The 26873-nt window shown below is 37.5% G+C and overlaps 2 protein-coding genes and 1 non-coding gene across 4 annotated transcripts in view; 1 reads left to right on the plus strand and 2 right to left on the minus strand.

Moving 5' to 3' along the window:
- Positions 1 to 4786: 4786 nt before the first annotated feature.
- Positions 4787 to 9722, minus strand: LOC105042071 (pollen receptor-like kinase 3). 2 transcript variants are annotated; one of them, XR_012139763.1, is made up of 3 exons: positions 6928 to 9722; positions 6053 to 6836; positions 4787 to 5047 (listed from the first exon to the last, which is right to left on the minus strand). XR_012139763.1 is itself a non-coding variant. In XM_029263625.2 (2 exons), the coding sequence occupies exons 1-2, from the start codon at positions 8291 to 8293 to the stop codon at positions 6112 to 6114; spliced, it is 2091 nt and encodes a 696-aa protein (XP_029119458.2). In that variant the 5' UTR covers positions 8294 to 9722; the 3' UTR covers positions 5860 to 6111. The 2 variants fall into 2 exon arrangements, 1 of the variants encoding a protein (XP_029119458.2); XM_029263625.2 differs by lacking the exon at positions 4787 to 5047 and having other exon boundaries at positions 5860 to 6836.
- On the minus strand, positions 9577 to 9738 carry LOC114914052 (U1 spliceosomal RNA). The gene has a single exon (XR_003800485.2). It is a non-coding gene; the product is annotated as a U1 spliceosomal RNA (small nuclear RNA).
- A 10544-nt stretch (positions 9739 to 20282) lies between these two features.
- The window catches only part of LOC105042037 (probable polygalacturonase), a 9907-nt gene continuing 3316 nt past the window's right edge, over positions 20283 to 26873 (plus strand). The window contains exons 1-4 of the mRNA XM_010919141.4: positions 20283 to 20925; positions 21876 to 21996; positions 23599 to 23847; positions 24279 to 24432. Coding sequence (XP_010917443.2) covers positions 20512 to 20925; positions 21876 to 21996; positions 23599 to 23847; positions 24279 to 24432 — 938 coding nt within the window. The 5' untranslated portion in view covers positions 20283 to 20511. The remainder of the gene's footprint in view (positions 20926 to 21875; positions 21997 to 23598; positions 23848 to 24278; positions 24433 to 26873) is intronic.

Genomic DNA, 26873 nt, shown 5'->3' on the forward strand with positions numbered 1-26873 from the left:
CTAGTAGAGTCACAATACCAAAAATAGTGAAAAGTAAAAATTTGGCTGAGAGTGACCCTATATATATAGGATCCCTCAACGGTCAAGATGAAAGCAGTCAAATCGAAGATCTACCAAATGATGATATGTGGCAATATCTGGACCAACTATTGATCAGATGGTTCGATGCACGTACCCCAGATTGAGCCATGTTACCTCTATCCGCATGAACAATTCTGATCCAATAACATTCGGACACGTGGAACAAATCTACTTGTCAGAATCATATCATCAGACACCGAATCGACTTTTCGAAATGACGCCTGATACTGACAACTGATGCCGAATCGTTCGATCAGTATGACAGATGATTGTACCTGCCAACATGATAAAATAATCGATCATCCATATCTCAAAATAAACGACATCAAAATCGAGATTCGATGTGATAAAAAATAGCTCTCTTCATCCAACGTGACAAACTATGTGATAATACACACATCGACTCACCTTGGACTTGGGAGTGGGGGGTAACTATTGGGATAAATCAATCAACCCCCGACTCAGGTCAACCGACTATCGACTTCGACTCAACAACAGTCGATCAATCGGATATATAACTCTGACTCTACATCGACTGAATATGCGGTTCTGACTCTTCATCGACCAACTGAGCAAACCGCACCGACCTATTACCTACTCACCGACTAATGATTTGACTACTACCGATCAACAGTGATGACTTAGACTATCGACATAACAGAACTACTAACCAACGATCGCTCATGGATTTTACTGACATATGGTTGGTTCTACCGACATATGGTCGGCTAATCTGCTCAACATACCATAAATGTCACGAACGGTTACCGACCACATATCACGACATGATCAGTGAAAATTAATGATTCACTATGCGATTATGGCTTGATGATTTAGCGCCATAAAATACAGAACCACGTCCGACGGTTACGAAAATCTCATCTATAAAATGGTGTAAAAGAAACAGGACTGGTAAGCCAACTCTGGGCCAAAACTCTACTATTGCTTACATTAAAATCCTGTTCATCAACTTTCCTCCCTCCAACTTTTTTCTTTGATTTAGACATCGGAGGGTTCCTGTCGGACACAAATCTGGTCTGCGTGGATATTATTTTGCAAGTATTCGTTTTCAGTGACAGACGATGGAGAGTTGGCCGCAACAATCTTAAATATCAAGATAAAAAGAAATCAACCTTTTATGTTTCAATATTTTTTTAAATGTACTTATTAAGAAATATAATTGCCATTCAAATAATAGTTTCTAGGAAAACCAAATGAAAAGAAACTGTTGCAATAAAAATAAATCTCCCAAACTCAAATCAGATAAAGAGGAATTCTTAATCTACAAAAAATATATTTTTTAATAAACTAGACTTCCAATAGATGATACTTAAGAAAAGAAAGATAACAATGAGAAAGAAATATGTTGTTATCTCTTTTTGTTACCCATATCTATCCCAACCTACCACTCTAAAGTCTAAATCTAAACGGAGGGTAAAGAAATAAGAAAATTTTTTAAGACAAGCTTCACTCCAAACTAGCAATTAGAGACATATAATGCATATTTTAAAACAAAAGGTTACATATTTATAAATTACAAAAGTATTGTACATAAAAATAATATTTTAATTTTAAAATGTAATAGTAAACAAATGGGTTTTGAATTTTGTAATACTTTTTTATTTTTATTAGATAATGTTTTTAGGAGAAATGTACAACGTTGCTATACTTTTGAGAGATCTTTTTTTTTTTCAAATGGAGTCTAAAAAGAATTATAGAATATGATTTGATTTGGAAAAAAAAATTCCTTCCATCTTTTCATTAGGTTGGATTTTAAAAGCACTTCATTTTTTTTTTCATATTTTCTTCTTTAAAAATAAAACTTAATAAGAGGAATAATCATGTATTATTGAAAAAGTAGAAAGATATTTTCAAAATAAATGAATGATCGATGAAATCAAGATGGAATCATCCCTGATTTAGAAGCTATCATTTTCATATATTAATATAAATAAATTAAAATTATAAGCATTTGTCAGATGGAAACCACTTGAGAAAACCAATATGGATCTTCTTGAAACAAATTCCTTGGTTAGTCTTTATATATTTTCATGTGTGTTTAATACCATATTTTGCTTTTTTTTATGATTATGTTTCTAGACTTCAAATATCAGAGCCTTCTTTTGACTATAATATTCAGTTCTTGCTAGTATGTTGTTTCATACATTCATGTTTGTTAATAGCAGCTACATTCTCCAATGCTTAAGTGGCCTAATTATTTTTTAATCCTTTTTTATTCCTTCAATGATACAGAATGCACTTGTGGCTTCTTAAAAAATCATGATATTTAATAGTCTTGAAAGTGTTTTCTGATAATAGACATTGTGGTTGAGTTTGTAGACTACTTATATTCTAAATGGAAATGTAATATAAAAAAGTTATATATTCTTCTTTTTATGTTTTTGAACTGGCCAAAAATTCATTCCCCTCTTCCATAAACAAGTACTTTAGGAATGCAATATGGTACTTTATTGATAGGAGATGATATATAATTGAAAATAAATATATTAATGACTCTTATGCTAGGGAACCGGCTAGTATTGGTTTTGTAATTTGAGTAGAATGAATATTATAGCTTAGGATGCATTAGATCTTAAATATTTTATTTACTTCTAGTTTAACTCCTCCAAAATAATGGATTTGTTTGTGCCTTTTTCAATTATTAGCGTTACGGTGATTACCGTAAGTGCCTCAGATCAGTGCTATATCACAATACATATTAAGCTCTCAGATCATCAATGCGATCGCTTACCGTCGTATGAGCTGAGGAGTCCATCTCTATGCTGAGCTGAGACATCTCCGAGGTCTGACCTGTGAATGAGCTGCTCAACTGACTTATCTCTTCAATGTGTGCGACAGCTGTCTATCTCGAATAGATAAAATTTGGCGTAACTATCTCCCCTGATCTCGAGAGAGTGATTAAGGACTGAATTATCTCGTCCAGTTTGGCATGTCTAACAACCTAGCAATCTCGAGATCGTGCAATCTCACAGCTAACAATACAGCTGTCTGACATCTTTCTATATAAACAACTAGAGCCTCAAGGACCAAGGTAAGTTCAATCGAATTTTTCTCAGAGAATCCATTGCTGCTCCTTTGTTTTTTGTTTTTCTGACTTGAGCGTCGGAGGGTCCTCGTCGGAGTCACAACCTCCGATTTGAGACTTGTTTTGCAGGTGATTCCAGCACCAGCATTCCCACGTGAGGTTTTTCACCATGGATTGGAGGATCTCTCCTGTGGATGGAGCATGATGTGTCGGATCTGAGGGTCCCGCATGAGAAGTGGATGCCAGAAAACATCCAGCAGGAGTCTCCATCTCCAGAGATCCCTCAGTCTCTATCATCATTGCCAAATCCTTCTCCGGATTATCGACCGCCTTCTCCATCCATGCTACCTCAGTCAGGTCTTTTTCAAAGCATCCCTCGACGTTCATCTCTGATGCCGTCTCCATCAGTGCCTCGTCGATCGAAACTTCTTCTGGAGAATCTTGTGTCACAACTTCCAATGGTAGGGCCATGGGTTCAATAGTAAGAGTGGTATATTCTTCTTCTCTGATCGCGAATCCTATTTCAGCAATCAGAGCCACGACCTACCTCCTACGAGTCAGAATTTGCTCAAGTCTCTTCATACGCTGTGAATCCATTTTGCTCCAAAAAATTATGATGAATAATCAGCACAAAAAAAGATCTGTGGCTACTTCTACAGATCTATGACTATCTGTGCCTTCAAAGAATAAATTTAAAGGAGGAAAAATATGAAAAGCCGCTGCAAAGTGATTAAAACCTCGAAGAGACCGCCGTTTGAGTGGCCCATCAATTACGTCCATCTGCATCAGTCTTATTAGGCTGACGTCATCCGTTTTAAATGCAGAAGGCAGGTGTAAAAGCAGAAGCGCGTGGCATTGAATTCGAAGTATTTTTGGAGTACTTCTTTCGTCTAATCCTCAGACTCAGGAGTAGGGGGTAGTGTTACGGTGATTACCGTGAACATCTCGGATCAGCACTATATCACAATACATATCAAGCTCTCAGATCATCATCGCGATCGTTGGCCATCGTATGAGCTGAGGAGTCCATCTCTATGCTGAGTTGAGGCATCCCCAAGGTCTGATCTGTGAATGAGCTGCTCAGCCGACTTATCTCTTCAACGTGCGCGACAGCTGTCTATTCCGAATAGATAAGATTTAGTGTAACCATCTCTCCTAATCTCATGAGAGCGATTAAAGACTGAATTATCTCATCTAGTTTGGCATGTCCAACGGTCTGACAATCTCGAGATCGTGCAATCTCACAACTAACAATCCAACTATCTGATATTCTTCTATATAAACAATCAAAGCTCCGAGGATTAAGGTAAGTTCAATCGAATCCCTCTCAAAGAATCTGTTGCTGCTCCTTTATTATCTATTTTTTTGACTGGAGCGTCGGAATGTCTTCGTCGGAGCCACAATTTCTGATTTGGAACTTGTTTTGCAGGTGACTCCAGTACCAGCATCGCCGCACGAGGTTTTTAGGCGTCCATCTTCCGACCTTACTGATTTAAGCAGCAATAATTAGTATTTTGAATTTATTAAAAAAGTCTTCAATTTTGTTTCATGCATCATGTGTACACCATCTCTTTTATAATCACTGAAATATTTTGGGGGGGGAGGAGGGGGAGATAAAGGTGGAAAAAATAAGAGAAAATGTGAATCTAGTTAGTTATATAAAGAAAAATATGTAGTTCCTTCGTGATCCCTCCAAACCACAGTCCATATATCAAAAGAGAAATCCAAAATTTAGAACTCTTTCATCTATATATGAGAAATTTTACAATTAGACACAGCTCTTTGACGTTTGCTTTCTTCTCATATAAGAAAAAATTAATCTTTTCGTTCTCTTGATGAGGTCACTCCCTTCCTTTCAAATTATAATAAGTGGGTGTCCGCTACCTTCCTCTGTGCACAAAAATGCTTGCCTATATTTTCCTGCAAGTTGAAAAGTAAAGCTCTGGTTTCATGTTACAAATCAATATAACATATCTTATTGCAAAGAATAAGAAAAAAAATCTTAAAGAAGATTATAAAAGGAACATAATTTATGTTGCTAATATTGTAATAGGGGTATGATGCAACCATGAAAACATGAATTATGAGAGCAAGGGTAGCTAGATTAATAGTATAAGCAATAATATTAAACATTCTTCTAATTTTTAGGCCATGGTGCAAGACATGCATGATATTTCTTTTTTTTTTTTTAATTTTATGTGTCACTTGCTGCAATTTTAGTGAGATGGCTGGTAGGCATGCATGATTATTGGATGGAAATGCAAGGATTAAGGTAAGAAATAATACTAACTATTTACCATTGAGGATGTAATAGTGAGTGAATGATGTTTATCCTATTGATAACAATATTGGAAAAACATAACCAACTATAGTAGTTATGTTGTATATATTTTGATTAAAGAATTAATGTTGCATAAAAATTCAGTAGTCATATCTATTGTAAGCAATTACTAACTCTTATGAATTGCATTAAGGTCATTATTGATTGATAGAAAAGAGTCATATATATTGCATCATATTGTAACTCTAAATGAAAAAGGAGTGGAAAAAATTTTAAGTCATCATCTACTGTTGTTGCAATAGGTCATGCTGGATAGAGGGTGTGTTGAAATGGGAAAATACATTTTTTGGTAAAAAAAAAAGAAAATACTTTAAGCCTCAGTTGCTGATTTTGACAAATCTATAAACAATCAACTCTAGTATTTTGGCAATAAATCTCGCAAGCTATACCATTCTCCTCTAATCACATAGCAAAAGATTCTTTATATGGAAAGAGTCTGACATATTAGAATCCCTGGATCAAACCGTGCAAACCCTATTTTCTTCTTTCTAGTGTCGTCTATTTTCATTATTGATTAAAAGAAAAGAAAAACAAAGAAAGAAGAAGAAGAAGGCGTATTCGTGTGAAAACGTGATGGACGCAACCTTGGTATTTCACCAACCATCGTCTCCTAATGGTAAACGTCCCCTGGCAAATCGCGTCGTCACGAGATGGCGAACGAGACGCTGTCGTCGTTCCGCCTCGCCGACCTCTCCCCTACGCCCCCGACCCGGCGGGCCGACCGCTCCCCGACTCCATCCCTCACGTACGCCGTGTGCGACGGCGGTGGCGCCCTCTCCGACTCCGCGGCGGCGTGCGCGGTCACCACCTCCTCGATCTTCGCCGCCGCCTCCGCCACCTCCGGCCGCCGGTCCAGCTCCGGTTCCACGCATTCCACCCCGACCCGGAGCAGCCGCTTCATCTCCGGCACCGACTTCTTCGCCCCCGCCACGATGGCCGGGTCCAACAGCTCAGCCTCCCGGCCCTCGGAGATCGCCGACGTGGCCCAGAGCACGACGTCGGTCCCCCCTTTGGCGTTGGTGAGGTACTGCGAGGGGAACTTGCCGGTGAGGAGCTCGAGGAGGATGACGCCGAGGCAGTAGACGTCGGACTTGGGGGAGACGTGGCGGTGGTGGAGGGACTCCGGAGACTTGTACGCGAAGAGGGTGGCGGAGGCGGTGGAGGGGTTCACGAGGGGGACGAAGCCGTAGTCGACGAGCACAGGCTTGAAGTCGGCAGTGAGGAGGACGTTCGCCGACTTGAGGTTGCCGTGGGGGATGTCCACAGACTTGAGCTCCTCGTGGAGGTAAGCCAGGCCCCGGGCGATCCCCTGGGCGATCCCCAGCCTGGTCCCCCAGTCCAAAGCCGCGTGGTCGGCGCCGCGATCACCTGCCATTCCCCAAAATAGATCTCCTCATCAAATAAATGAATGGTTCCAGCTGTGAACAGGTGAAAAGAAAAAAGAGAGAGAAAAGTTCACCGTGGAGGAGATAGAGCAAGCTCCCCTTGGTAACAAACTCGGAGACCAGAAGCTTCTCATCCTTGCGGAAGTGGTAGGCCAGCGGCGGCAGCACGTTGGGGTGCTGCAGCCTCCCCAGCTGCCGCATCTCGACGTCGAACGTCTCCTTCCCCACCCGGTTCATGTCACGCACCCGCTTCACCACCACCGCCACCCCGTTCCCCATCACCGCCTTGTAACATGACCCTAAGCCGCCGCTTCCGAGCACCTCTGCCGCCGCCTTCATCAAATCCGACAGCCCGAACACCCCCCTCCCGTCGTTCACCACCACGAGGTCCCCCGCCCCGCCTCCCCCTCCCGCATCCCCTCCGTTGACGCCCGGATTGGCCGACGACCCCGTCCTCCTGTGTCCACCGCCCGACTCGCTCCGTTTGTGCGCCGGCTCTCGCCGTTGATGGCTCATCACCCTCGCGTAGTCCTTCCGAGGCGAGCCGCCGCCGCCGTCCCCTGCCTCGACCTTGCTGTGCTCGATCCCGAGGGTGTCCGAGTCTCCCACCGGGTTCTTCTTCAACGCCGACGTGCCGATCACCACCGCATATGCAACGAGGATCAGCGCAATGCACGCCGCCGCCACCTTCCCAGCCGAGCTTCTTGATGCCAACGTCGCCGGCGGCGCAGCGCATGGCTTGTTCTCGCCGCACAATCTCGAATTGCCTTCAAACGAGCTGGAATTGAACTTGGAGAAGGTCGTCGGGATCTCCCCCTCGAGGTCGTTGTTCGAGACGTTGAAGGAGGAGAGAGACGGCAAGGCGAGCACCGGAAGCGAGCCGGTGAAGCGGTTGTTCTCGAGGCGCAGCTCCTGGAGGTTGGTGGCCTGTGAAAGGGAGGTAGGGATGGGACCGGCGAGGGCATTGCCATGGAGCCAAAGCCGCTTCAGGCGAGTCATGTCTTTAAAGAAGTCGTCAGGGAGGGAGCCGGAGAATTGGTTGCGGGAGAGGAAGGCGGCTCTCAAGGCGGGGAGCTGACGGAGAGGAGGGAGGGTGCCGGACAAGGAGTTTTCATCGAAACTTAGAGAGCGGAGGTCTTTCAAGCTTAAGAGGGCGTCGGCGTTGACGCGGCCCGAGAGGCCCATGCGAGCAAGGTTGAGGTTGGTGATGGTGCCTTCGGGGGAGCAGATGACACCGGCCCACCCGGGGTCGGACTTGCAGGGGTGGGAGGAATTGCCGGAGTCCCAGGAGGAGAGGGCGGTGGCGTTGGTGAAGGATTGCTTGAGGAGGAGGAGGGCATTGACCTCGGAATATGTGACCACCGCCGGTGGAGAGTCGGAGGATGCCAGTGGGACGAGGAAGAGGAGGAGGAAGGGGAGGAGGGAAAGGGCAGCGGCCATGGGTGGGAGTGGAGATTAGGAGCCGCTGGTTTTATCTTTCCTTTCCTTCTCGTTTTCTTTGTTGTTCTGTTCTATGTTGATGGGAGGAGGGACGGAAGGGGTGGTGAACGGAGGATGGACTAAGAATAGAAAGAGATCCACGTTGACAGCGTTGACCCAGTCAACAGCGCCGGGGTGGGGGTTGCGGACGGGGATATGACTCGCATATATTTATCCATCAAGTTTCACCTAGACTTATATGGCGGTGATTATTTGTGAAAACAGTACTTTAATAAATCTTCTGAAAATTAGTTAGGTCCATGACTCCATTTTGAATTGCGACATAGCGACTTAGTAATAGTCATAATCTCCTCTTTCAAACTCATCTTAAAAAAAAAAAAAAAACTTCTCAAATGTAAACCTAACACACTTATCTACCTAAAATGAGTGCAGATCCTCTACGATGTAACACAAGATATAATGCATCACTTTAGTCATCTATTTTAAAAAATAATATATAGATAGACACATACCATACATACATGTGGCACGTTTTGTTTGCTGGCCATCCAATACGGTGCATGACATTCTGTGATGCATCATGCATACCATAGAGGATCTAGCTCCACAAAAAATTATGACACACTGAAAATTTATTTGAAAAATGAAAAGTTACCACTCAGGGTCCTATCTTTAACAAGTCTGCATCTTAATTCTTGATAGGCCTATATATAAAACAAGATTTCTACCATAGGGCATCACCCAAACAATTGCAACTACTTTCTACCAAAAAAACAAAAAACAATTGCCACCACTGAAGGTTTCAGAGGCTCTTCTATACAACACATCATAGAGATTTAACATTACCAAGCCTACAACTATGCTGGATTTGGACCAGGTTAAGCATGACCTGGACCCAACTTGGTTTTACCTTTGATTATGATTTTTGACCTACTAAAGTCATTCAGGCTAAACCAGAACAATCATGCTCAGTCCTTTAAAACCAAATTGGACATGGCCTAAGGTTTTTGCCCTAACAAAAAAATTATGTATATAAAGTCAAGTTAGATAGAAGAAAACCATTCTATTCTCGGAATAAAAATTAGAGTAGAAGGTTACCATTAATGCCATTGACATCACAGGCTGTTGCACAATACACCAACGTCTATAATTGCGGGACCGGAGTTCGGAAGGGCAAGTTCGGTCGCAAATACCTTGGGAGGAGTCTAACTCCAACCTATAAAACCAAACACGTTGCTGCTGAATCAGCGGATAGGAGAATAAAATTTTGTTTTGCGATTTGAGCAGGGGCCGCGCGAACGCGAATCCCCCTCTACGACAAATTATGACGTCCACTCTCCCACTTGGGGAGATGGTAGGCCAGGGCTCCCTCCAAGTGCAATGAGGGCCCCTAACCCAGGCCATGGGCCTTGTTGGTCACCCATCGACCCCGTCCAGGTAAGTATGGTTACCAGTTGGCCCAGCGTCTCTACTTATCGAGAGTCCCGCACTCTCACTCTCCTGTCCCATCCGATATGGGACTAAATGTTGCAAGCATTTAGTTTATGCGAGCGGAGCTACAGCGGAAAAGGCTCTCAAAAAATTCAGCATTTCAGCCTATACCTATTTTGACTTGGCCATATATGTTCATTATTTTCAAATACTATAATTGTTGCAGGACTTGGTTACCTAAATCTATACTAGAGTGATTTTTAATCTAGTTTCATATAGGAACCTGCTTCTAAACTCTAGAACAAGAAGAGTAAATGTGCCAGTCTGATCATAATTGGTTAGATTAAAGCAATGCCATTTGGTTAGACTAGATGCAAACAACCACTTGGTAAACACACCAGGACAGCAAGTTTGGTTGGAAGAGGCATTTGCTTTAGGGGTTGCTTTCCAAGACCAGAAGCCTAACACTGACTATCCACAAGGACATCCACATACATGAACATGTGCAGTCCACAACTTTCCAATAAAGGCAATTGAGCTTCCAGTGCATGAACCATTTCAATACGCTAAATACAAGCCCAGTCCGAATATTTTTGGATGTACACTACAAGAATTTAAATTTTTATTGACGAACATTTAGTAGTGAAATATAGATCTAATCACCAAAATCTCATATTTAATGACGATAATAAGAAATGGTCATAACAAATCATTTTGATTAATATTTTTAATGACAAAGTGAGATTTCATCGTAAAACATATATTTTTTATGATTATTTTTTAATTTATTATAAATAATTTATTATTAAATAAAATTTTTTATGATGAAAAATAATTTTAGCATCAAAATTAATTTTGATCAACTCATTAGTGATAATAATATAATCCATCACCAAAACTTATCTTTTTAGTGATGATATTTTAAAATAATCATTGTAGATATATATTTTTAGTAGTCATTAAAAGTTTATATTTTTAGTGACAATATATTATGTTGTTATGATTTTGGTGTCAACATCGATATTGGTCATATCACTAGTGATAATTTTATAATTCATCACTAAGACTTATATTTTTAATGAGGATAATTTAAAATGATCACTATATATATATATATATATATATATATATATATATATATATATATATATATATATATATATATATATCTTTTGATGATGAACTGATAAAATAATTATTAATAATAAATATTATTATATATATTTTATAATAATATTTTAAAATAATCACCATAAGTATATAATATTAATGATGAAACTATAGAGTAGTCATTAAAAATCTATGTCTTTAGTACCTATCATTATGTTATTACTAAAATCTTATATATTATAATAAAATAATGATATCATCAACAAAAATATTAATTATAATAATATTTAAATAATACACATATTAATAACTAAAATAAGATGTGGACCTTGACTTTGTACTTAGTATGCTATTAAATAAAGTTTTTCATTATGAGAATTGGATTAAGATTAGAGAATGATAAGATGTATCTAATACCATATGATTTTAATTAAAAATTTGAAATATTTTTTAAATGCATTAAACTATTAAAATTTATACGTCCTATCAAGATTCAATTTAATAAAGTTGATTATATATGTTATATTTAGCTGAATTTTTTGATGGATCAAATATTTACTTTTAACTTGATTTGATCCGATATATTTAATGAATAAGTTATATGAATTAAAATATTTTAATAATTAGAGAAAAATAATTTTTACTACAAAATATACTATCAATATTGGAAGCAACATATGAAAATCAGGTATTAATTTAAGATGTAATTATTAAAAATTTTCATGGAAACCAACTTAACTAAGGATTTAGATCACCCATTTAACTTAAGTAAAATATATAGTATAAAATATTAAAAAATATTATATATTAGATACTAGTACTTGTTAATTATAACATAAATAAAAGGAGCTATAAATTATCTACTTTTAAAGGGCTTTAGAAAAAGAAGATGATTAAATTGTTATAAAAAATTAATAATAAAAAAATATATCATAATATATTTAAAATAAAAATATTTTATAATATAAAAAATTTTAAATAGTATAATAAACTATGACTTCATAGTAGAAGTTAATGTTGTCATGATGGTTAGATAGTAGGCAAATATCTAATAGAATATATATATATATATATATATATATCCTATCTTCATAAGATCTCTGATTGGATCTAGTTGGAATAAATATAGATAGAGATGGTACAATCCAAATTGACAATAAAAATATTTTATTTTGATGAATTTTTATAAAAATTTTTAAATCTTTTGTCATAAAAAAAATCATCACAAATGCTTGTCTTTAATGACCATTTTCATTCCGTTACTAATTATATCATCTTGTTATGACCAATAAAAATTCATCACAGAAAATATTTTAGCAATGATATTAAATTCTCATTAAAACTTATTTTTAGTCACTAATTTCTTATCAAGTTGTCATTTTTCAGATCTTTAATGATCATTTTTTAATCTTTTATTACAAACATAATCGTCACTAATATTTATCTTTAATGGCCATTTATATTTCGTCATTAAATGTAGTAGTTTTTTCTGATGATCTTGTATGGTACTTTTAGTAATCATTTAATGACGAAACATTTATGGTCATTAAAAATTTTTATTGATGAAAGTAGAAAAATTTGTGATCAAATTTTTCATCGCTAAAAACCTAAATTTTTGTAGTGATAATTGGCATTTTATATGCTTTCCAATACTTTGGAAGATAAATATATCACCATATTTAGAAATTAATATTGATGTTCAAGAGGGATTGAACTCTCATGCATCATTCTCTGAATATAAAGATTGATATGGAAGTTGCACACCTAGAGCAAGATCAGCAGCCTATCAATAAATATCACAATAGATATTCTAGATTTTCAAAAATAGGCCTATCTGTTTCCATACATGAACCAACACTGCCCAAGACTTTACTTCTTTAGGTCTTGATCATTTGGAGGGCTGTGTTGTGGTGTAGAGCGGGCTTCTTTAGTCCCACATCGATTATGAGTCAAGAAAAAATATGACTTATATGGATTGGAACCTTCTCTCCCAACGTGAGGCATCTTTTAAAAGACAAAAGCCTATTGAAGCCTAAAAGCCTACTAAAGCCTAAAGATGGTCATGAGTCAAAGCAGACAATACCTCACGTATTCGGAGGCGGAGGCATAAGCCAACCATCTAAGCCATTCGACCTCTTGACCAATGGCTACAATATTGGCAGGAATACCTCCTATCTACACATGCTCTCTCTTGACTGGGGGGCTGTGTTGTGGTGTAGAGAGGGCTTCTTTAATCCCACATCGATTATGAGTCAAGAGAGAACATGGCTTATATGGATTGGAACATTCTCTCCGAAAGCACATCTCCTCAAGCCATAGAGAATATGAGAGAGAAAGGGACAAAGTCTTCATGATTTTCTTTTGAATATATTAATTTGAGAGTTTGTAACTAATTGCAGATTATACTGATCTTGTCATCCAAAGCCAGGCGTCAGGTTAGGTAGAGCTATTCATTGGAATTTTATTTGGTACAGTCTTAGCCGAATTTGCCTGCAGAGCAGATAGAAGCCTATAGATATATGGCAGAGGATGATATAATAGAAATACTGTGATCCCATGGAGGTGGGTGTGATCTTCATGCAACATCAGAGAGAAGACAATGGTTTTCTGGGCAACTTAATAGTCCTTGCACGATTTTTTTTTTTTTTTTGGAGGGGCATATTTCCACCACTTTTATGGGTGATGCATATCCTTTCAGTTCTCTGTTGCTTAAGAAATAAGTTATAAAACTGTTGCTTGCAACGCTTGCTTAGTCTTAGATAATAGTGGTTTTCCGGAAAATTTGTATCTTCAACTATGAAATTAGACTAGAATCTTAGCATGGGTTGATAATACTCCTTGCTTGCTTCATTTTTAAACAATGCATCTCGTTGGAGGCCAGAGTGCCCACATATTAAGAAACTGGTGGACCAATCCCAATCCTATTTTCAGTTGCCTCGAGGATATGAAACTGCTGCAAATGATAGGGGTCTAACTTGACCGGACCTTCCTAGGCTGGCCCAACTCACAGTCACCTCTGCTAGCATTCCTTGCTTCTTTTCTTCTCCTCTTTTTTTTAATTAATCTTTCTAAGTTTATGTTTATGGATGCAAATTAACTGAGCTCTTCATGAAGATCTTGGGCTTGATTTAACAATTGGCTTCTTCCAGTCCGTATGGGTAGAAGATGAGGCAAACTCTAAGATTTCTTTTTTTTTTTTAAAAAAAGATTTAGACCTACAAATGAGCCAGGCATAAATAGTCATTAGTTCATGAAAATAAGTCTGACCCGAGGCTAGGCCTGAAGGTCAGTACGTTCAAACAATTCACCACACAAGTTTTACTCAAGCATCATGGAGCTCAGCCATCCTCTTGATTTGACCTAAATAAACTGAAGCTCGACTCAGCTCATTGGCAACCATATTCCATGCTTTATTAGATATTTAGGCTTGTTCTTTTCTATAAGAGGAGCCTATTGAGTAGCCAGCTTTAGTTAACCAGATCAACTTTTGTGGGAAATTTTGTTTTCATATCATGACACCTACCAAGTTTCGCAAAGTAGTTTGCTTGCTGGTTTTATCATTTTGCTACTTTGACCCCTTCCAATATCTTTTACCATTGGGAGCAATTTGGAATCCTTTAATGGGATGCTTGGTTTATAATCAGAATTGAAATCGAAACATATTAAAATGAGGATCAAAATGGTCAAATCTCCTAAAGCGTTTAATTCATAATCGGAATCAAAATCGAAATAAAAATCTGAATCCATAGAGGAGAGTGAGAATTGAGTTTTAGATAGATTAGACCATTCTCATTGTATCTCGGAATCATAATCGAAATAGAACTTCCCTCAACAAAGTGACTGGAATGGGAGTCATTCATTCTGATTCTCATTCCAGACCTTCATTCCTCCTAATCAAGCACCCCTTAAATACAGTTACATGTAGCTAAACTTGTAGGTGTAGATTGTCCTAATCATAATAATTTATTGTATTAATATAATACAAATATATATCAATATTATTAAAAATATTATATTAGCATAAATATTAAAATAATATTAAAATATGATAAACATTATAATATCAATATTAATATAAACATTATATTATATTCATATAAATATTAGGATAATATTAATATTATATTATATTAATATTTATAAGGATAATATTATATTAATATTTTATAAAATCTTAACTATGGATTTTTAAAGGATATTTTTAGAAAAAAAAAGTACCATCAATTTCTATCCCATGAGAAATTTTCAAACTCATCTCTCTTATAGATTTATAATTTTCATGAAACGTGAGAAGTATCTTCCCATGAGAAGATGATTTTCTATTCTCTTTTCTCTTAAAACTCCAATAAAAAAAGAGGTTCCATCTCCATTTCTCAGAAATTATCTCTTTCTTCCCCTACTTCTCATGAACCAAATGAGTCTCAAACTCGATCCAAATTCTTTCAGGCCTAGCTAATGATGTACCTGAGCCCTACTTCATCCCAATAGATGCGCAGGTCCACCGTGTGCTCGCCACCGATGGCTTGAAAATCAACTTTCGTGCCCACAACACTCATCTTCATTTACGCCGAGTGCTCCGACATGAAGTCTACTCCCAAGAAATTGATGTAATATCTATTGGAGGCATCCTTTCCTTTTCCCAATCTCTCCTCAAAACACAGCAAATGAGCTTTCTAAATCAACTACTCTTAACTCAAGTTGCACTGCGGTATGACTTGCAATCTAGCTTCAATTATAGGGTTCGGAACAACCCTTCATGGTAAAAGTTCTTACCATGTTGGAACATTTTAGCAGTAACAAAGTGAATTCTATAAGAAACTTAAGACCGCGCGCCAATACATCTAAAATCATCACCAGTGGATCCACATGCAAACACAATCAAGAATGAACCATCCAAAAATTCTAGAAAGTCAACTGAAAAATAGATATGATGGTAACTTAAGAGTTACATTTATGGGTTCTAGAAAAATGTCGGGACATTAGCATTCCTCTCGTCATAGGAACTCATTAAGTCATTGCAAACCTCTCTTTCTCAAATTTTGGTATGAAGGTCTTGGTGCAGCAGCACTTTCCTATTCTCCAAGGATCAAAACTCTTCAGGTCCCCTACTTGTTAGGTCTGAAGGTTGGTTAAGGTCAGTCTAGCATAGCAGTCTCCTGCACATACCACGGTGCATTATTGGAGACAACTATTAAGCATTGACGCTTAACTAAAGATCTGCATCTGTGCAGTGGATGTGACCAACAAGGGCAGGAAAAGTATGGAGAACTTGGGAAGAACAGAAAGGAAATGTCAGTTTTGATAAAAATGGAAAGAAAAATGCTCAAAAATGCCCTTGGACTACTGTCAATGCACATGAAAATTCAAGTACTTGATACCTTGGCAACTTCTACTACCCCCTTTGTATCGCATCAATTCTTGCGAATCATACAAAGTCCTTTGTACCATATGGCAAAACGAACTTTCCATGTGTATGCAATAGGCTGTAGCATCACTAAATATGGATGTATGAGTGAATATATGTATACATGCATGCACAGAGACTTCGTTAATGAAAGCGAACTTTTGAGGCAGAATATGTTAGAAATTGAGTTCTCGCAATGAAAGATTTTTTTTTTTTTTTTTTCCCATTCTTCCTCCATTAAGCGAAGAGTAGGTAATGCCCAATCATTGCCTTCTAATGTAGTTCCCATATAATTAAACTAATCTTTACAGGTTTCCATGTTATAACCAGATTCGGTATATGGTCTATTCCCCCTTTTTTTTTTTTTCAAATTCTCGATACCAAATATTAAGTAGTGTATGTCTTGGAACAAGTTCCTAATTATCACGGCCTTTTGGTGAAAAATTTGAAAAGAGAGAAATAGGAGAATTGTTCAAGCTAAGTAAAGAAGAGCTTCCGGCATCCTTATTGAAGTTATTCAAGAGTGGAGTGAATGATTTTCTAATGCCTCTTCAAAGCTTCAAGGCTTTATCTTTTTTTTTTTTTGGTAGAAGTCTGAACAACAAAATACTGAGATCTAATCTAATATATCTATATTAAAATGGAGGCTTCTATGTTTGCAAAGCCTTCATCCGTCATATATACATGATTTTTTTTTTTGTAAATTTAAAACTCTCTTGATTGTATAATTATAAAAGTTATGATATTTAAGAGACAAATCTCATATGGAAGCTTCTCTTAATTGCATAATTAATCAAAAATTATGATATTTAAGAGACAGGTCCCATATGGGATGCTTCAAGGCTATCTCATTATGTATTAATTGAAAGGCATTTTAAAGTATACCATGATAGACTTATAAGCCGACAAACGATATTAGAGCATTTGATGGTAAAAAACTTTTATAATTTACGAGCAAAGGAAGGACATGTAGAATCCTACTCCTATCATGTGTCGATCTAAGACAAACTATCAATCCATCGATAGAAAGATGCCTACCCATTTAGTAGCCTGATAAGGCAGATGAGAACATAAATTTTTTTTTTAAAGGCTTGACAACTGAGATAGCACTAATGAGGTGTGTGTGCATGTGCCTATATATATATATATATATATATATATATATATATATATATATATATATATATATATGTTAAAATAGAGTCTTGGCAGAATCTCCATTCATTATATGTAAATCTCCGTCCATCATAATAATGACATCAAATTTGCTATTTTTATAGTAAGAGTGATGGTACAAATAATGGTATTTTTGTATTTTTGGTTAAGGGATTTTAAACTGAAAAATCTAATGATGATTATTAACTCCATTATTTGATGGAAGGTAAACAAATAATGATATTAATATCAATAAAAGACCATTAAAGTCCTCAATAATCAAAAAGGGAATTGGAGTAGAATTTCTAAGATCAAGACTTGATAAAAATATTAATTAATTAAATAAATATATTATATATTAATGAAATATATAATTTTTTTAAAAAAAATTTAGAGATGGTATATTTTCTAAATAAAAGAGACGGTGCTGGTAAAGCCTTCCTCCACTGTATCTACAAATAAGTAGTAATACATAAAAGAGTTTCTGAAAAATATTTTTATATTATAATAGAAAAAAAAGAGCATTTCAACTTAGTATTTTGCCATCTTCGAGCATTTCTATGGTTGGTTTTGTTATAATCTCAATGTGATAATATTAATAATATTATTAATGATAGTATTTTAATAAAAAAATATTAGTAAAATAAAATTTCTATAAAATTAAGAAAATATTTATTAATAAATAAATATTTTAATATATTAGTAAATTATAAATTATTTTCTAAATAATTGTGTAATTAAGAAAAATAATATTTTAAGAATATTATATTTTTAAAATAAAAAAATATATCCTTTGTGTGGATTTTATGCTAGCAGAAGGATTATAGAACCTTATAAGAACAAGGATCATAGACAAAACAGGACAAGAAAGGCACCCATAGACTGACAGCATCAACTAAAGAAAAAGACCGGCAGGCACTGAAGAAGCATACACGGCAGCAACACACCCTGAGTCCTGCCATTCGGCCCTGCCCGATAAAAGGTGTGGACACTGCATCTGCAACCAGAATCCAGGCAAAATCAGAGTATAAAATATCGTCTGGCTTGAAGGAAAAAAATGACCCTTTAAAGCTTGAGATGCCATCCAATCGGCAGCCAGGTTCCCTTTCCTGCAGATACGTAGCACCTTGAAATCACTCAAGGATGATTTCCATCTGATAATATCCTAAGGGAACGAATGATGTGGTTAACCTACATTTAGAGTAAGAATTGATCTAGGATACCACGGTGGTAGAATGTCCCTGCAACCAGACATTAGTAACAATAAAGTGTTTTAAGAGGCATTACAAGTTCCAAGTATAGAACATAAGCTGGAGATAACTTCTTTCCACCTGCATTGCATAAAGAAGCTCACCTTGATGGTCCCGTATAACAAAGCCTGCAGCCGCCTGATCACAGCGGAGAGATGCTGAATTCTTTTTTAAAAGATTTTAGTTCTGGTTAAAACCCTTTTGAATGCACTTCTTGTGTCCTCTCATTTCATTCTCATACATGAAGGTATGGGTGACCCCATTTGTTCTCACAAGAAAGGATGAAAATAAACAGTCCTCCAGTAGTGACTCAAAACCCCCAATGTCCTTCTACAAGTAATGATGGGAAGAAAACCATGGCTATTCCCATGTACCGTCAACTTCATTGGATCAACCATATCAGTGTATTTGAAGATAAATTCCCACCGTGCAAGATTATAGAAACCATCAAATTTAACATTCTTCAAGTAATCCTAACATACTCAATATTGTTTGAGAACCTACCCACCTTATCCTTGCATGTCTTAAACAAGTTATTCAATCTCATTCACCAGCTGTGCACCCAACACTGCGTTTGGCTAAGCCCCTCCATTCCCTCCTAGGTCCTAACATTGATGTTTCACCAGAATCCACATGTCCTTTTCACTCTCCTAATGAAAGCTTCAACTTACCTAACTTAGAGTGCTCCTCACTTTTTAACAACCACAGAGCTTAAAACTAGGCCTCAATAAAAGCAAGACATTTTAGCCTAATTTCTTCAATGCGTGTATCTTAGAAACTTAACTACCAAATATTATTGATCGAACATTAAAAAAAAAAACTCATACTTAAGTGCATGTGGTGTATGTGGATCCAGATCTAGTTGGAATTTGTTCCAAACTTGTGGATGAGCAGGCAAAACAACCAAGTAGGTACTCGACAGAGTTTATTTGAAGCAGCTGAGTTGTCTTATTTCATATAATTAAGGTACACCTATATCAGCTGATATATCAAATTATTAGCACATCAATATAAATATTGCTGGATACAAGTCATACCATGTCATATTGCATATATTAAACTTATCACATTTTCTTCTTCTTCTTCTTCTTTCGAAAAAAATGATCCATTCAAAGCACAAAAGTTCCTCCAAATAAGCCAAATAGATATTGACACATTGGATCATAATTTGCAACCTCTCCACTTTTAAATTGTATAAAAAATTGAAATAATCAAAGGAAAATCAGGTATATCTCATTAAATTTAAAGGCAATCTGAAGCCAACTCAGGCAGTCTCAAGGTCAACTGTCAGATCCTTTGGTTTACAAACAATCGTGCTCTCGTTCATGTGAAATAAAGTACGAAATTCCATTTCAATATCCAAAATCCAACTATTATAGGTAACGTTTACTCGTCCTATCACACCAACCTATGCGCTAATTACTTATTACTTAACCCAATCACCGATTGTCCCGACTACTAATCCCCCAATCATCGACCGTTCGATCACAATCCGACGGAAAACAGTGTGGTAGTGATGTCCCAATCTGGGACATATACTATAAGCGCATTTTCGTCACGTCAAAATCCCGTCGCTTCTTCGTCGTCGTCTACTCGCCGATCCAAACCACCAACTCTCTGGACCTCACCCTCTCTTCCCTTCCCCCTCACTCCACGTCCCGCTCTTTTTAAATCCCCCTGTCTCCATGGTTAAAACCCTAGGTCGCCAAACCCTAATATCTTCCCCCAATCCCAATATCCGGTTCTCCTTTCCGAGATCTACCTATCGACCTAAATTTCATCTAGTTTGGTAGAGAATTCCCGTAGATCCGGTGAGTTTTGTTCTTTTTTGTTCTTTTTTGTGTTTCTGGTGTGGATTGATTGGGATAATGGTGGAGATCGGGAGGTTCCCCTTCCACAACCACCGGCGGTGGCTGCCGGGGTTCATCTCGACCCACAGGACCCTCTTTTTGGTGGTCTGGGTCGTGGGGTTCGCGACGGTGTTCCTGTGGCAGAGCAGCTCCACTGACGGGCTCCTGTTCTTCCGGCGGGCTCTGCCGGACAAGGCGGCGCCGAGGCTCCGTCCGTTTGCGTACAATATCACGGACTTTGGTGGGGTTGGCGATGGAGTGACGCTGAATACTGAGGCATTTGAGCGCGCGGTGGCGGCGATCGCGAGGCATAGGGGGAGGGGCGGCGGGCAGCTCAATGTGCCGCCTGGAGTCTGGTTGACGGCGCCGTTCAATCTTACGAGTCATATGACTCTATTTCTTGCAGAAGGTGCCGAGATTCGTGGAATTGAGGTGAGATTAGTTGTTTAGTTGGTTATGTCCTGTTTTTGTTTGAATTACTGGAAAGTAGGTGTTTTGTAAACCTAATCAACGCTCTTACGCCCCCCAAAAAAAAAACTAAGTTAATGATTTCTTTTTATGGGTGGTTGATAGCGCCACAAATGTTTTCCCCCCATTCCACTCAATGTGATAATAACTTCCACGGAGTTTATACTAGTAATTGCAGGTTTTTGTTTGATAAACATCAAATACAATCATTAGCTTATCCGTCTTTCAATGCCTCCGTTTCTCAAATAATTCAAAGATGCTATATTTGATGAACTGTACCTGAAATAATGACACAAACCCAAAAATAAGAATTGTCGTAATTCACAAAGTTGTTTGGAGGACTTTAACTTCTCAATCTCTATTTTGTAATAACTAGGTCCCTGATCTCTTATTGTGAGTGCTCTTGTTGGTCCTTATATTCAAAACAGTAACTGCCTTATCATTGTAATTACTAGGGAATCTATAGTTACATATCAGAAAATATAATCCACTTAGCATCTAATTGTTTGATCTTCTATCATATTTCTTGAAACTTTGGAAGCTCAAGAATCTGAGAGTGGTTATTACAAGATAGTACTTAACCTGCAGTTGATGCATGTACTGTAAATTGTTTGATCTTATCTTTTCCTCAGTGCCCCTTAATCCATATTTTTCAATTCTGCTTATTGTCACATGTTATAGTCAGTGAGAAATGTGCCTCACTTTTTTAAGGCCTCCATTTTTCATCATACAAGTTCAGAAGGGCATCACTTCACCCGAAAGAAAGAAAAAAAGTCCAGAAGGGCATTAATTACCATTTATTATAAAAATTCTTGTATGCTGCATCAAATTGATGGAGGATCATCATTATATAAACTTGTGATCCTTTTTTTTTTTTTTAGTACAAAACTTGTGATCCTTTTATGTTGCAATAGGATGAGAGATATTGGCCATTAATGCCTCCAGTTCCATCATATGGATTTGGGAGGGAACATAAGGGACCTCGATATGGAAGTCTGATCCATGGCCAGAATCTGAAGGATTTGGTTATAACAGGTAAGTGTATTTACTGTACTTCATATCTTTAAGGTTTCCTTCTTAATGTATTAAATAAATAAAAACAAGATTACATGGAGAATGCAAGATGGATCGAAGGCTAAAAATAATGGTGGCAGATAGACATACTATGTCAAGGATATGGGGATAATTAAAGTAGTATGATCTTGATAGGCAACTTATATAAATCAATAGGAGCAAATTTGAAAAGGAAAAGAGGGATCACATCTAAAACTAATGAGCATAATGAAATCTACTCTTGATTAGCATCACTTCTTGGAAGTCATGCTTGTGTAAGTTGCCTCATATTTTCATCTTCTTTCCTTGAAGTACTTTAGTAAGTAGTAACTTATCAATGAACCATCAGCCTACTCTTGCATACATCTTAAGTTTCTTCATTAATGGTTAGAAGATGGTAAAAACCAATTAGAAAACTAACATGATGATGTTTCTTTGCCTTATTTTGATTAAAACAAAGACTTTGCTTAGGGCATAAAGCCTTCATGTGGAAATGTTGTACTGAAGAGAATTAGGTTAGTTGTTCATAATGAAATACCATGGTATAACCTACCATAACTATAACCATGAAGCTCTGTCCCAACTATTTAGGAAAGATGATGAGATATAGAAATTCACAGATGACTATATCTGTATACAACGCTATCAAAAAAATTTGCTGACATTTATCTGACCAATTATTTGATAACATTTGATAACATTTGAATGTCAAGCCAAAGTCTCTTGAATTTGTAATTCTTAATTATTTTAAGGAAATTTAGTCTGAAAGAAGCTTCTAATATGAAGATTCATCAATAAGGAATCATCACAGAAAAGATTCAGCTAAAGGTTTTGTTCTTCCATTCACTAAATCTGAATTAATTATTCAGTGTTAAGAAGCAAATAAAAATCTTCCCATACCCAAATCCCATTATTGCTAGACAAGCCTTGTGAATTAAATTCCTGCACTAGTTCCAAACAGTTATCTCTGATCAGAAGCTAACAAATGGCAGTTGTCCGATTTTCATTATTGCAAGAGTTCAATCTTCTTACATTACTTTGATTTAGGATGATAATATCCTATTGTTTAATGCTTGCCTTCCAAATGACAAGGAATATACTGCTAGCAACTATAAATATAGATTTGGAAGATATTAACCAAGGTTTGCCGTACCATATCGAACTAGGCAATACAAGATATATCGTATTGTACTGGATCGGTACTATATGTGGTATGTAGGGAGGGATGGTTGGGAGGGTGCAGGGGCATACCGACACTTGGTACGCCGAATTGGCCCTGTATTGACATATCAACACAATAACAGATTGGCAACAACTTTTCTCCAAGTCTTTAAGCTATGAATGGTTTCTTTTCAATAAAAAATGCCATGGCTTTTTTTGATAATGCTATCCAGACGATACTTTCAGGAAATTATGGTCTTATGTTATTGTCTGAGAATTATAAATTCCCTGCTATTAGAATGTTTGCATTATTTTTCAACTATTTTTGGATGCTGGTTCTTTGAGATTGAAAATTTTGAGTTACTAATGAGCAAGATGGTTGTGGTTTGCTTGCTTAGATGTTTTCTTCCACCTAACCAACAGGACACAATGGAACCATAAATGGACAAGGTCAAGCATGGTGGGCAAAATATCGCAAAAGGCTTCTCAACAACACTAGAGGACCTCTTGTGCAGATCATGTGGTCCAAAGACATAGTTATTTCCAACATAACTCTGCGCGATTCTCCTTTTTGGACACTCCATCCTTTCGATTGCAAAAATGTTACTGTTACAAATGTTACCATCTTGGCTCCTGTTACTGGAGCTCCAAACACGGATGGGATAGATCCGGGTAAGCACGCATCTTAAGGCTTTAGCACCTTTATTTTTCTTAATATCATGCAAACAGCCTTTGTGCAGATGTATATGATTCCTTGAAAGCTATGAAATTCAGGCATGTGCTTGTACTTCTAGTTAATGCTATTACATACTTTATTTTTCTTGAAGGTTCTTAATGTGTTTGGCAAATTGACACGGTATGTGCTCATGCCAGAATCCTGTATTCTTGTTCAACCAAATATTATTCAATCCCCCACCCTCCTTTCCTGGTGCATGTTTTGTAAGCCTATTCATCTACCATACATCTAATAGAGCCATTGCATTGATAACTTATACATCTACTGCTTGATGGATGAACTTAGTTGACACAATGTATGAATTCTTTGATAGCTTTTTCCTTTTCTCGGTCTTTCAAATCCTTATTGCTGCTGATGGCCTATGCAGATTCATGTGAGGATGTGGTGATAGAGAACTGTTACATATGCGTAGGTGATGATGGAGTGGCCATAAAGAGTGGTTGGGATCAGTATGGAATTGCGTATGGGCGCCCATCTACTAACATTTTAATCCGCAATCTCACTGTTCGCTCTGTGGTGAGGTGAGCCCCTCTCTCTCTCTCTCTCTCTCTCTCTCTCTCTCATTATTGGGTATCTTTATTCACATTAAACTTTTTACATATTATGAGATTGTTCAGTTGCAAATTGGCTATAATGACTTAACTTGGCTCCTTGATGATTCTACACCATAATGTTGTACCTTTTGTCTTTGGATGTCCCGGCAATCCTATATAGAAATATAGATCTATAAATTTTATCACAGATAACACCTACACAGATCTATAAATTTTATCACAGATAACACCTATCAAAACTGCATTTGCCACATGATCCAAAACAGTTTCACTATATTGGAGTGTCAACCTTTCTATGTCTTGATGAATGGCAATCTTCTGATGTTTACTAACATAAGAAAGAGGATATAGAGTAATATGCCATGGACTGGATGAAAGATCCATGTTAACTTCATGATTCTGTAACCTGCATGCGGGTTATGATGCTACACTGATCCTCTTTTGTGTGTTTCTATCTCTTCGTGCCCAGATAATACTCTGAACTTTAAAAGAGACCAGTGCCAGTCTTGTTTTCATTCACTATCTCATTCACAGCATTTAATATTGCTTTACCCGAGTATTTTTTCTTAATAATTTTGGCGACTGTTTCTGCATTTTTATTACATCTGTTGGGTTAAGTCTTATAACTTGCAACACTGATATCTTGTAAAACTGAGAACTAATTTCATATATGTTATCATTTAGATGATCCCACTTCATATATGAAATTTGGAACATAATCCCTTCAGTTGCAGGAAAACATCACAAGCAGGATGTTATGATACAACTTTCCTGCAAAAACCGATATTTTATGTTATATTGGAAATTCCATTTTCACTAATTATTCACAAGTAAAGCCACACTTATTTATGAAACCATGAAACTAAACCCCCGGTAAAGGCATTGTATCCAATCTGTTTGTGGCCTTTTGCTGCTTTTGTAGCATTTGTACATAAGTATAGGAAGATGTACATTCCTTAAGCTGACTTGAACTCCTGAAGTTGATGGAGGGATTTGTATGTCTCTCTCTATATAGACACACACACACACACACACACACACACACACACACACACACACAGAGGCTAGGCTACACTCAAGAGCTTTTGCCTTCTAACACTCCTGATTTTTCTACCATGGGCTATGCTTGGACATCTGTGCAATACATCTCTTATTTTAAGTTTTCAAAATCTTATTTATTCCTTTTGTTCTGGTTCTCCTACCTCTTGCATGTCACCCTCTCGCTATTCCTAGGTCCACCAGATTGGCAGGACCCCACCTCCCTCCATATAAGGAGCTGTGCCTGCAATGAAACAAGCTAGTGACAAAGTCTGCATTATCCATTTCCAGTCACTATCCTACTTCCTTCTTCCTTTTCTAGAATATAGGACAATAGAAGATCACAAGTGTGGTGGATGACGGTGAATAGGTTTGAGTTCCTCTTGTTCTCCCTCCATTTAATTCTCCAGCTCATAACTGTACAAAGATATCCAAGTTGGAAGGAATCAACCTCAATGAGACAGCAATGACCTCAAGGGGACCAAGGTGGTGGTGGTTGGCCTAAGGAGCAGAATGAAAGAGAGGAAGGGGCAAGGTAGTTCTCTATGATTGAAAGTGACCAACAATAGTTGGTGGGCTAGCAAAAGGTGGATAGAAATAGGGTTGCCAGAGTGGCGATTCATCTAGGGACTAGGGGTAACGGGGCACAATGAGACAAAGTGAGGGGGCAGCTAGCAACGGGATATGCTTGGGTGATAGTAGAGTGAGTAGTAGATATGATTCATGAGAGGGAGTTAAAAAGAGCAGAAGTGACATTTGGTAATAAAGGTTAAGTAAAATATACTTTGCATAAATCTTTAAGCTTATTCGATGGTAGTAAAATTTGGAGTGTCAGAGGATGAATGCCCTCAAGTGTAGCCAACCCTATCTCTCTCTCTGGCTTTTTGTGTATGTGTGTGTGAAGATTCTATAGAGGGTCAAATGGTGAAATCAATTGTCACGCATCATAGTGAACGGTATTCTTGTCAGTATAGGCATAAATTGACCACAACAAAGTGCCAACCAAGCGGATTTCGGACTAAGCCAGATCTTCATATGAATGCCTATCATGCAAGCCCATGCTTGCCTGGTCTGACTTCAGGCCTAAATTCTTTGTTCTGAACCTAAGCTTGGGTGCTAATTACACCGACCTTGGTTGAAGATTCTATAGAGGGTCAAATGGTGAAATCAAATGCCACGCATCATAGTGAACGATATTCTTGTCAGTATAGGCATAAATTGACCACAACAAAGTGCCAACCAAGCGGATTTCGGACTAAGCCAGATCTTCATATGAATGCCTGTCATGCAAGCCCATGCTTGCCTGGTCTGACTTCAGGCCTAAATTCTTTGTTTTGAACCTAAGCTTGGGTGCTAATTACACCGACCTT

This window comes from Elaeis guineensis, chromosome 3 (assembly GCF_000442705.2).
Source record: "Elaeis guineensis isolate ETL-2024a chromosome 3, EG11, whole genome shotgun sequence".
Classification (NCBI taxonomy): Eukaryota; Viridiplantae; Streptophyta; class Magnoliopsida; order Arecales; family Arecaceae; genus Elaeis; species Elaeis guineensis.

Excerpts from the sequence above, each read along its gene's own strand:
- LOC105042071 (XM_029263625.2), bottom strand. The coding sequence starts at position 8,293 with ATGGCCGCTGCCCTTTCCCTCCTCCCCTTCCTCCTCCTCTTCCTCGTC. Across the intron at positions 6,837-6,927 it reads CTTGCTCTATCTCCTCCACG|GTGATCGCGGCGCCGACCAC; the intron begins GTGAACTTTTCT and ends GGGGAATGGCAG.